The sequence below is a fragment of the Oncorhynchus gorbuscha genome, linkage group LG25 (assembly GCF_021184085.1).
Source record: "Oncorhynchus gorbuscha isolate QuinsamMale2020 ecotype Even-year linkage group LG25, OgorEven_v1.0, whole genome shotgun sequence".
NCBI lineage: Eukaryota > Metazoa > Chordata > Actinopteri > Salmoniformes > Salmonidae > Oncorhynchus > Oncorhynchus gorbuscha.
This window is the reverse complement of record NC_060197.1, coordinates 20,696,144-20,708,925: the sequence shown is the minus strand read 5'-3', so window position 1 is coordinate 20,708,925 and position 12,782 is coordinate 20,696,144. Positions and strand designations below refer to the sequence as shown.

Below are 12,782 nucleotides of genomic sequence, written 5' to 3'. Positions count from 1 at the left end.
ACGTCGTCCATTATTTCCAAGGTAATGTACAGAATGTCTGCGTTTTTCCCTTACATAAGTGAATTTGAACTGATGACACCTTCAAATAGGGGGACTAGATACATAAAGTGCTTTCATTTCTAAATAGTAAAACAGATTTGCATGAAAATATCCTAAAAAAAAAGGTGTTAATATGAAACATTTGATCTCAAATCCAAAATGCTGGAGTATAGAGCCAAATTATACGTTTTAGCTTCACTGTCCAAATATATACGCAGGGGAGTCTATAACCAATAAATAATTCAATAAATCATTGTAACTTTTTATACCTGGGCCTAAAACCATTGAGGACAGACAGTTATCCTCAAAAGGCAAAGTCTGCATGTACCACACTCACCCACACACACCCACACAGTGGGCTTTCAGTGCAGTAAATAAAGCTGTCAGCAGGCAGCGGGTTCACACTGACATCCACTTACACACACACACACTCACTCACTCACTCAACCCATCGCCACACACACACCCACACACACACCCACACAGTGGGCTTTCAGTGCAGTAAATAAAGCTGTCAGCAGGCAGCGGGTTCACAATGACATCCACTTACACACACACACCACACTCACTCAACCCATCGCCACACACACACTCTCACCATTGGCTTTAAGGGCAGTGAGGAGTGCGGTTAGCAGGCAGCGGGTCACACTGATGTCCACCAGGTCAGGCAAAGCGTCCAGACGGAGCTGGGAGGGAAAGTGGTAGAGAAGAGAGTCTGGGTATTCCCCTTGGTCCTCCTCCATCTGCTGCAACACCTCCTACAGGACAGGAGGTACAGGATAATACATAAGAAAGAGGGATGGGGATGGGGTGGAGAGCGGGTTGGAGAGAGAGATGGAGAGAGGGAAGGGGAGAGGGATAGAGTGCAGGATTGGGGAGAGAATGAGTGTGTGTGTGTGTTATGTGTGTGTTCTTACCTGCGTGTGTGTGTTTGTTTGTTCTAACCTGTGAGTTGGCATGTCCGGTACGTGGTGGGTATTTATCTCTCATGGCGGGCATCCAGCAAGTCTGGCAGCGCTTGGCAAAGGAACGAACATCTACGACACCCAACACACACCCACACACACCTAGCTCATCCTCCAGCACCATGCTGTACTCAGGACACAAAGCCAGGCAGGGCCCCAGACACCTGCAGGGACACACATGCATATAAATACACAGGCACACAAACTGTTGATAATTTGTCCTCAAGCTTGCACGCTCAGAGACACATACCCTTTTGACACTATTCTGCCGACCTGAACCATGCATAACAAAGCCAGCTCAGTACAGCTTGGCTCGACTCATAGCATAGGAACAGACACACACACACACACACACCTGTCTCCAATGAGGTCAGGATGTGCTGGACTGGAATCAGGGCTCCCCTGGGCTCCCTGTTGAAGCTGGCGCACCATACAATACAGCTCCGCCTAGGGGACAGGAGGTATAATACGAGTGGTGTTTAACCTTTCCCCATCCCTAGCAAACACAGCTGATTTAAACTAATTGCATTCTAAACTGAAGATCATGATTAGTTGATTGTTGGAGTCAGGTGTGTTAGCTGGGGCTGGGGCAAAAGTGTGACACCAATCAGGCCCCTGAGAACTGGAGTTGCAAGTCCCTGGTCTAGGGTATTGGCAGCTCTCGACCATAGAACCGTCATGGGCTTAATATATAACATAATAATATATAACAAAAATAATGTATACACACAGAAAGTCACCATACAATACAGAGTCAGTCAGCTAACAGAACAACGTGTGTGTGTGTGTGTGTGTGTGTGTGTGTGTGTGTGTGTGTGTGTGTGTGTGTGTGTGTGTGTGTGTGTGTGTGTGTGTGTGTGTGTGTGTGTGTGTGTGTGTGTGTGTGTGTGTGTGTGTGAGAAAATGTCCTCTCACCTTGTCCTTGTTGTGGTAGGGTCGTATGTTGTAGAGTCGTGAGGTGGGGAAGAGAGGAGGAGGGTGGCTGAACAGTTCACTGTTACTGCCTATAGGTAGAAGCATCTGTAGGAGCAAGACACAATACATGGAAAATTAATGTATTTTAAATTAATATATTCTCTTATACATGCACTTAATACACACAGACTGGACTTTATGCAAACTGGAAACCACATATCCTGAGGCCAAATTTATTGTAGCTGGGAGTTTTAGAAAGCAAATTTGAGGAAAACTTTACTGAAGTTCTATCAACACATTGACTGTAGTACTCGTGCTGCTAAAACACTCAACCACTGCTACTCCAACTTCCGGGATATCTACAAGGCCCTCCCCCGCCCTCCCTTTGGCAAATCTGATCATGACTCCATTTTGCTCCTCCCTTCCTATAGGCAGAAACTCAAACAGGAAGTACCCGTGTTAAGGACTATTCAACGCTGGTCTGACCAATTGGAATAAGAATGCTGTTCATTGACAATAACAGCATTCAACACCATAGTACCCCCCAAGCTCATCATTAAGCTCAAGGCCCTGGATCTGAACCCCGCCCTGTACAACTAGGTCCTGGACATCCTGACGGGCCACCCCCAGGTGGTGAAGGTAGGAAACAACACCTCCACTGTGCTGATCCTCAAGACTGGGGCCCCACAAGGATGTGTGCTCAGCCCCCTCCTGTACTCCCTGTTCACTCATGACTGCGTGGCCACACACGCCTCCAACTCAATCATCAAGTTTGCAGACGACACAACAGTAATAGTCCTGATTACCAAAAATGACGAGACCTGGGAGTGTGGTGCCAGGAAAATAAACGCTCACCCAACAGCAACAAAACTAAGGAGTGAATCGTGGACTTCAGGAAACAGCAGAGGGAGCACCCCCCATCTACATCAACTGGACCATAGTGTAGAAGGTGGAAAGTTTCAAGTTTCTCAGCGTACACATCACTGACAAACTGAAATGGTCCACCCACACAGACAGTGTGATGAAGAAGGCTGTATCACAACCGACTGTGATTGGGAGTCCCATAGGGCGGCGCACAATTGGCCCAGCGTCGTCCTGGTTTTGCCGGTGTAGGCCTGATTATAAATATGAATTTGTTCTTAACTGATTTGCCTACTTAAATACAGGTTTAAAAAATGAATCAAAATAAAACAGGAATCTGAAGAATTTTGCTTGAAACCTAAAACCCTCAAACTTTTACAGATGCATAATTGAGAGCATCCTGGCAGGCTGTATCACCGCCTGGTACGGCAAAAGCAGCGCACGCAACCGCAGGGCCCGCCAGAGGGTGGTGCGGTCTGCCCAACAGATCACCGGCGGCAAGGTACCTGCCCTCCAGGACACCTACAGCATCCGATGTCACAGGTGGGCCAAAAAGATCATCAAGGACAACAAACACCCGAGCAACTGCCTGTTCAACTTGCTATCATCCAGAAGGCGAGGTCAGTACAGGAGCATCAAAATGGGACCGAGAGACTGAAGAAGAGCTTCTATCTCAAGGCCATCAGGCTGTTAAATAGCCATCACTAGCACATTAGAGGATGCTGTCCTATATACATTGACTTGAAATCACTGGCCACTTTAATAATGTTAACATATTTTGCATCAGTCATCTCATATGTATATACTGTATCTTATTTCACTATATCTTAGTCTATGCCGCTCTGACATTGCTCATCCAAATATTTATATATTCTTAATTCCATTCCTTGTGTGTATTGTTAGATATTACTGCACTGTTGGAGCTAGAAACACAAGCATTTTGCTACACCCACAATAACATCTGCTAAAGACGTTCATGCGACATAAGATTTGTTTGACACACACACACACGGTCCTACCTGCAACTCTCCGGACACTCCCCCTTTGAACACCCAGGGTTCTGACTCCACCCCCAGTAACTCTGCCCCCGTGGTCGTCCCGCACCCTATCATAGATGAGAACCCACCTGTCAATCACACAGCATTTAAGGAAGACCATGCCCAATTCCATAACGACCCAATGAGGGTTCAGGGTTGAAGGATCAGGGGTCAAAGACAGTGGAGGGGTCAGGGGTTGGGGTTGAGGGATCAGGGTTGAGGGGTCAGGAGTCACCTCTACTCACAGTGGAAGCAGTTCCTCCAGGAACCCAACGGAGAGCTGTCACTCAACACACGCCCATCTTGGACAGATAAAGGGAGAGGTGGAGAGAAAAAGAGTATAGTAAAATCTTACAGTGTATGCTTTATCCAAGTTTAAAATGTTTTTCTGTCCTTAGCCCCTCTCTCGCTCTCCTTCTCCCTCCCTCCCCCCTCTACTCACCGAGCCAGCAGATGAAGGCCTTGGCCACCAGTGCAGTGTTTCTGAGGTCCCATACGTAAGGGTAAAGGTCATACAGCACGGCCTTGCTCACTCCACTCACAACACTACTGTGCAGCGCTGCAATCTCCTCACACACACCTAGGAACCCAGCTGCTCGGCCACGCCACTCCTCCGCCTGCAAAACACACACACACAAGCATGAAGGCACACACACACACACACACACACAAGCATGCAGACACACACACACAGGTGCACACACATTACCTCCTCGTACCCTTGCACATCGACTCGGTACTGGTCTACTGTGTATATAGCCATGTTATCGTTACTCATTGTGTATTTATTCCCAGTGTTATTATCCTTCTATTCTTTTCTATTCTTCTCTCTGCATTGTTGGGAACGCCCCATCAGTAAGCACCACTGTTAGTCTACACCTGTTGTTTGCGATGCATGTGAACAATTATTATTATTTTTTTATCCTTTATTTAACTAGGCAAGTCAGTTAAGAAGTTACTTCTTATTTACAACGATGCTGGGCCAATTGTGCGCCGCCCTATGGGACTCCCAATTACAGCCAGTTGTGATACAGCCTGGATTCGAACCAGGGTGTCTGTAGTGACACCTCTAGCACTGAGATGCAGTGCCTTAGACCGCTGTGCCACAAATACAATGTTATTTTTTGACATAGTGTACATACACACACATACAGTTGAGATGCCGTCAGATTCAGTAAATGGGCACACACAAACACACACAGACCTTCTGCGGCGGTCCCTTCTTGTCATTGGCGCTGACCAGGTGGCAGTGTTCTTTGAGCCAGGTGAGGTCCTGTAACAATCTCTGGGCTGATGGGCCGTGCTCATGGGGAAGGTAGTGGAGACCTACCAGCAGACGGATTTGGGACTCGCTTAGAGGAGCCTTCCCAACACAAAGCACCCCCCCTGGACTCCTTGGCTGGCCTGGCCCTTGTTGGAACTGGTTGTTGTGGAGTTTCCTCTCTCTTTCCTCTCCGTCTCCTCCCTCACTCCTTCCTTCTTTCTCCCTCCTTCTCACCCCTTCCTCTCCCTCAGGGCTGGAGGGGGGAGGGCTGTCCCCCTGCGGAGGGTCTCTAGGGGGTTTAGGGCAAACTTCTCTGGTGGTGGGGTGACAGTTTTCACTCTCTAGGGTCCCCGACTTTTGACCCGATGACCTCTGGTCTGCCTGTCTGCTCTGGCGACCTGTGGAGAAGTCACACATATAGAACTAGAATGAGTAGAATTATATAATTTGAATGATTCAAATTATAAAACTAGAATGAGTAGAATTATAGAATTACAAGTATAGAATTTGAATGAGTAGAATTAAAATGAGAATTATAGAATTAGAATGAGTAGATTGGTAGAATTAGAATTGACACCGATCTGAATCCACATCAGGATGAACAGTTGAGATCAAGCCGAGTTGAGATCTTTTGAGTACCACAAAACACACACACACACAACCTGGCTGCAGTGGTTGGCTGAGCTCTTCCATCCAGTTGTGCAGTGCAGTAGACAGTGCCATCTCTGGACAGTACTGGTGCTCCTCATCTACACACACCATATATGTACACACACCATGGTTAGGAACACACAAACCAAGATGAAGAATACACATTCACTCACACACACATCATTGTTAGAAACACATACACTATGGTGAGAAATACACATTCACTCACACACACACAAAAAAAACTAATGGATCACTAGTCACTTTCATAATGCCACTTTAATAAATGTTTACATATCTTGCAATACTCATCTCATATGTATATACTGTATTTTAAACCATCTATTGCATCTTGCCTATGCTGCTCGGTCATTGTGCATCCATATATGATGATACAGACAAATCCTTTACTTAGATTTGTGTGTATTAGGTAGTTGTTGTGGAATTGTTAGATTACTTGTTAGATATTGCTGCACTGTCGGAACTAGACTCACAAGCATTTCGCTACGCTGCTAACGATTTTGATTTGATATGACACACATGGTTTGTCAAAATGTATGTGAAAAGTAGTTCAGTCAGAACTTGAGTAAAATGTATACATTTTTTGCAAAGCAAATATAATGAGCCTGTCAGATCATGTATCACACTAGCCTGACCCCCAACATTCTATCGTAACCCTGGTGATAGCAGTTACCCCTAGGGGTGTGGAGGCACTGAGTGTTCTGATTTTCAGCCCACTCACACGCTCCAGTCCTCTCTATCTCTCTCACTCCTTTCTCACTCACTCCCTCTCACACTCACTCACTCCCTCTCACACTCACTCACTCCCTCTCGCACTCACTCCCTAACACACTCACTCCCTCACTCCCTCCCTCACTCCCTCCCTCCCTCTCACACTCACTCACTCCCTCCATCTCACACTCACTCAATCACTCCCTCCATCTCACACTCACTCACTCACTCACTCACTCACTCACTCACTCACTCACTCACACACCACTTCACACTCCCATTCACACTCACTCCCTCCCACACTCACTCACTCCCTCGCTCTCACACTCACTCACTCCCTCGCTCTCACACTCACTCCCTCCCTCCCTCTCACACTCACTCCCTCCCTCCCTCTCACACTCACTCCCTCCCTCTCACACACACTCACTCCCTCCTCTCACACCCTCTCACACTCACTCCCTCCCTCTCACTCTCCTCTCACTCCCCCTCCCTCTCACACTCACTCCCTCCCTCTCACACTCACTCCTCCCTCTCACACTCCCTCCCTCCCTCTCACACTCACTCCCTCCCTCTCACACTCACTCACTCACTCACTCCCTCCCCCCTCTCTCACACTCACTCACTCCCTCCCTCCCCCTCTCACACTCACTCCCTCCCTCCCTCCCTCTCACACTCACTCACCCTCACTCACTCACTCACCTCACTCACACTCACTCCCTCCCCCCCCTCTCACACTCACTCACTCACTCCCTCCCCCCTCTCACACTCACTCACTCACTCCCTCCCCTCTCACACTCACTCACTCACTCCCTCCCCCTCTCACACTCACTCACTCACTCCCTCCCTCCCCCTCTCACACTCACTCCTCCACTCCCTCCCTCCCCTCACACTCACCACTCACTCACTCACTCCTCCCCCCCCTCTCACACTCCCTCACTCCCTCCCCCCTCTCACACTCACTCACTCACTCCCTCCCCCTCTCACACTCACTCACTCACTCCCTCCCCCTCTCACACTCACTCACTCCCCCTCCCTCCCCCTCACACACACTCACTCACTCCCTCCCTCCCTCCCCCTCTCACACTCCTCACTCCCTCCCTCCCCCACTCACACTCCCTCACTCCCTCCCTCCCTCACACTCACTCCCTCCCTCCCTCCCTCTCACACTCACTCCCCTCCCTCCCTCTCACCCACTCACTCCCTCCCTCCCTCCACTCACTCCCACTCCCTCCCTCCCTCCCTCACACTCCTCCCTCCCTCCCTCACACTCCCTCCCTCCCTCTCACACTCACTCCCTCCCTCTCACACTCACTCCCTCCCTCCCTCTCACACCCACTCCTCCTCCCTCACACTCCCTCCCTCCCTCTCACACTCACTCCCTCCCTCCCCCATCCCTCCCTCTCACACTCACTCACTCACTCTCTCCTCCTCTCACACTCACTCACACCCTCCTCCCTCTCACACTCACTCACACCCTCTCACACTCACTCCCTCCCTCCCTCTCACACTCACTCCTCCCCTCCACTCTCACACTCACTCCCTCCCTCCCTCACACTCACTCCCTCCCTCCTCTCACACTCACTCCCTCCCTCCCTCTCACACTCACTCCTCCCTCCCTCTCACACTCACTCCCTCCCTCCCTCTCACACTCACTCCCTCCCTCCCACACTCACTCACACCCCCCTCTCACACTCACTCCCTCCCTCCCTCACACTCACTCCCTCCCTCCCTCTCACACTCACTCCCTCCCTCACAACCTCACTCCCTCCCTCCCTCTCACACTCACTCCCTCCCTCCCTCACACTCACTCCCTCCCTCCCTCTCACACTCACTCCCTCCCTCCCCCATCCCTCCCTCTCACACTCACTCACTCCCTCCCTCTCACAACTCACTCACTCCCTCCCTCCCACACTCACTCACACCCTCCCTCTCACACTCACTCCACCCTCCCTCACACTCACTCCCCTCCCCCATCCCTCTCACACTCACTCCCTCCCTCTCACACTCACTCCCTCCCTCCCTCTCACACTCACTCCCTCCCTCCCTCTCACACTCACTCCCTCCCTCCCTCTCACACTCACTCCCTCCCTCCCTCTCACACTCACTCCCTCCCTCCCACACTCACTCACACCCTCCCTCTCACACTCACTCCCTCCCTCCCTCTCACACTCACTCCTCCCTCCCTCTCACACTCACTCACTCCCTCACAACCTCACTCCCTCCCTCCCTCTCACACTCACTCCCTCCTCCCTCACACTCACTCACTCCCTCCCTCCCTCTCACACTCACTCCCTCCCTCCCACACTCACTCCCTCCCTCTCACACTCACTCACTCACTCCCCCTCTCACACTCACTCACTCCTCCCTCCCCCTCTCACACTCCCTCCCCCTCTCACACTCCCTCACTCCCTCCCTCTCACACTCCCTCACTCCCTCCCTCCCTCCCTCTCACACTCACTCCCTCCCTCCCTCCCTCTCACACTCCTCCTCCCTCCCCCACTCCCTCCCTCCCTCCCTCCCACTCCCTCCCTCCCTCCCTCCCTCTCACACTCACTCCCTCCCTCCCTCACACTCACTCCCTCCCTCTCCCTCTCACTCACTCACTCACTCCCTCTCACTCACTCCTCCCTCCCCCTCCTTCCCTCTCACACACTCCCTCCCCACTCCTTCCCTCTCACACTCACTCACTCACTCCCTCCCTCCTCTCACTCACTCACTCCCTCCCTTCCACACTCACTCACTCCCTCCCTTCCACACTCACTCACTCCCTCCTCTCACACTCACTCACTCCTCCCTCTCACACTCACTCACTCCCTCCCTCTCACACTCACTCACTCCCTCCCTCTCACACTCACTCACTCCCTCCCTCTCACACTCACTCCCTCCCTCCCTCCCTCACACTCACTCCCTCTCACACTCACTCACTCACTCCCTCCCTCTCACACTCACTCCCTCCCTCTCACACTCACTCCCTCCCTCTCACACTCACTCCCTCCCTCTCACACTCACTCACTCCCTCCCTCTCACACTCACTCACTCACTCACTCCCTCCCTCTCACACTCACTCACTCCCTCCCTCTCACACTCACTCACTCCCTCCCTCTCACACTCACTCACACTCCCTCCATCTCACACTCACTCACTCACTCACTCACTCCCTCTCTCTCACTCCTCCCTCTCACACTCACTCCCTCACACTCACTCCCTCTCACACTCACTCCCTCTCACACTCACTGCCTCCGTCACACTGCCTCCCTCCCTCACTCACTCACTGCCTCCCTCCCTCACTCCCTCCCTCCCCCTCTCACCACTCACTCCCTCCCTCCCTCCCTCCCTCCCTCTCACTCACTCCCTCCCTCCCTCTCACACTCACTCACTCCCTCCCTCCCACACTCACTCACTCCTCCCTCCCTCTCACACTCACTCCTCCCTCCTCTCACAATCACTCACTCCACTCACTCCCTCCCTCTCACACTCACTCACTCCCTCCCCCTCTCACACTCACTCCCTCCCTCCCTCCCTCTCACACTCACTCCCTCCCTCCCTCACACTCACTCACTCCCTCCCTCTCACACTCACTCCCTCCCTCTCACACTCACTCCTCCCTCTCACACTCACTCACTCCCTCCCTCTCACTCACTCCCTCCCTCCCTCCCTCTCACACTCACTCACTCCTCCCTCCCTCCCTCTCACACTCACTCACTCACTCCCTCCCTCCCTCTCACACTCACTCACTCCCTCCCTCCCTCCCTCTCACACTCACTCCTCCCTCCCTCCCTCTCACACTCACTCACTCCTCCCTCTCCTCACTCACTCACTCCCCTCCCTCTCACACTCACTCACTCCCTCCCTCACTCACTCCCTCACTCCCTCCCACACTCACTCCCTCCCTCTCAAACTCACTCCCTCCCTCCCTCCCTCTCACACTCACTCCCTCCCTTTCACACTCACTCACTCCCTCCCTCCCTCTCACACTCCCCTCCCTCCCTCTCACACTCACTCCCTCCCTCTCACACTCACTCCCTCCCTCTCACACTCACTCCCTCCCTCTCACACTCACTCCTCCCTCCCTCTCACACTCACTCCTCCCTCCCTCTCACACTCACTCCCTCCCTCCCTCTCACACTCACTCACTCCCTCCCTCTCACACTCACTCACTCCCTCCCTCTCACACTCACTCACTCACTCCCTCTCACACTCACTCCCTCCCTCTCACACTCACTCACTCCCTCCCCCATCCCTCCCTCTCACACTCATTCACTCCCTCCCTCTCACACTCACTCCCTCCCTCCCTCTCACACTCACTCCCTCCCTCCTCTCACACTCACTCCCTCACTCCCTCACTCCTCCCTCCCTCGCACACCCTCCCTCCCTCCCACTCACACTCCCTCCCTCCCACCACACTCCCTCCCTCCCTCCCTCCACACTCACTCCCTCCCTCCCCCACACTCCTCCCTCCCTCCCTCACACTCACTCCCTCCCTCTCCCTCTCACTCACTCACTCACTCCCTCTCACTCACTCCCTCCCCACTCCTTCCCTCTCACACACTCCTCCCCACTCCTTCCCTCTCACACTCACTCACTCACTCCCTCCCTCCCTCTCACTCACTCACTCCCTCCCTCCCACACTCACTCACTCCCTCCCTTCCACACTCACTCACTCCCTCCCTTCCACACTCACTCACTCCCTCCCTCTCACACTCACTCACTCCCTCCCTCTCACACTCACTGCCTCCCACACTCACTGCCTCCCTCACTCACTCACCACTGCCTCCCACACTCACTCACTCACTGCCTCCCACTCACTCACTCACTGCCTCCCACACTCACTCCTCCTGCCTCCCACACTCACTCACTCACTGCCTACCACACTCACTCACTCCTGCCTCCACACTCACTCACTGCCTCCCACACCACTCACCACTCACACTCACTCACTCCTCCCTCTCACACTCACTCCCTCACTCACACACTCACTCACTCCCTCCCTCTCACACTCACTCCCTCACTCCCTCCCTCTCACACACACTCACTCACTCCCTCTCACACACACTCACTCCCACACTCACTCACTCACTCACTCCCACACTCACTCCTCCCACACTCCCCTCCCTCACTCACTCACTCCTCCCCACACTCACTCCCTCCCTCTCACACTCACTCCCTCCCTCTCACACTCACTCCCTCCCTCTCACACTCACTCCCTCCCTCTCACACTCACTCCCTCCCTCTCACACTCACTCCCTCCCTCTCACACTCCCTCCCTCCCTCTCCACTCCCCCCTCCCTCTCACACTCCCTCCCTCCCTCTCACACTCACTCCCTCCCTCTCACACTCACTCCCTCCCTCTCACACTCACTCCCTCCCTCTCACACTCCCACACTCCCTCCCTCTCACACTCCCACACTCCCTCCCTCACACTCCCTCCCTCTCACACTCCCTCCCTCTCACACTCCCTCCCTCCTCCCTCTCACACTCCCTCCCTCCCTCCCTCTCACACTCCCTCCCTCCCTCCCTCCCACACTCCCTCCCTCCCTCTCACACTCACTCCCTCCCTCTCACTCACTCCCTCCCTCTCACACTCACTCCCTCCCTCTCACACTCACTCCTCCCTCCCTCCCTCTCACACTCCCTCCCTCCCTCTCACACTCACTCCCTCCCTCCCTCCCTCTCACACTCACTCCCTCCCTCCACACTCTCACTCCCTCCCTCTCCCTCCCTCCCTCCCTCTCACTCCCTCACTCCCTCCCTCCCTCTCTCACTCACTCCTCCCTCCCTCCCTCTCACACTCACTCCCTCCCTCCCTCCCTCTCACTCACTCCCTCCCTCTCTCACTCACTCCCTCCCTCCCCCTCTCACACTCCCTCCCTCCCTCCCCTCTCTCACACTCCCTCCCTCTCACACTCCCTCCCTCCCCACTCCCCTCCCTCCCACACTCACTCACTCCTCCCACACTCACTCACTCACTCTCACACTCACTCACTCCCTCACACCCTCCCTCTCACACTCACTCACACCCTCCCTCACACTCACTCCACCCTCCCTCTCACACTCACTCACACCCTCCTCTCACACTCACTCACACCCTCCTCTCACACTCACCACACCTCCTCTCACACTCACTCACACCTCCTCTCACACTCACTCACTCCCTCCCTCTCACACTCACTCACTCCCCTCCCTCTCACACTCACTCACTCCTCCCTCTCACACTCACTCCCTCTCACACTCACCCTCTAACACTCACTCCCTCACACCTCCCTCTCTCACACTCACTCACTCACTCACTCACTGCCTCCCACACTCACTCACTCACTG

General features: G+C 53.5%; 1 protein-coding gene across 2 annotated transcripts in view; it reads right to left on the bottom strand.

The window, feature by feature from the left end:
* The window catches only part of si:dkey-183c6.8 (protein O-GlcNAcase), a 65,142-nt gene that overhangs the window by 9,383 nt on the left and 42,977 nt on the right, over nucleotides 1-12,782 (bottom strand). For both annotated transcript variants that reach the window (XM_046329555.1, XM_046329554.1), the window contains exons 9-17: nucleotides 5,744-5,830; nucleotides 5,022-5,479; nucleotides 4,260-4,434; nucleotides 4,063-4,119; nucleotides 3,800-3,885; nucleotides 1,920-2,024; nucleotides 1,360-1,451; nucleotides 985-1,168; nucleotides 638-797 (exon numbers count right to left, since the gene is read on the bottom strand). In XM_046329555.1, the coding sequence (XP_046185511.1) occupies nucleotides 638-797; nucleotides 985-1,168; nucleotides 1,360-1,451; nucleotides 1,920-2,024; nucleotides 3,800-3,885; nucleotides 4,063-4,119; nucleotides 4,260-4,434; nucleotides 5,022-5,479; nucleotides 5,744-5,830 (1,404 nt within the window). The remainder of the gene's footprint in view (nucleotides 1-637; nucleotides 798-984; nucleotides 1,169-1,359; nucleotides 1,452-1,919; nucleotides 2,025-3,799; nucleotides 3,886-4,062; nucleotides 4,120-4,259; nucleotides 4,435-5,021; nucleotides 5,480-5,743; nucleotides 5,831-12,782) is intronic.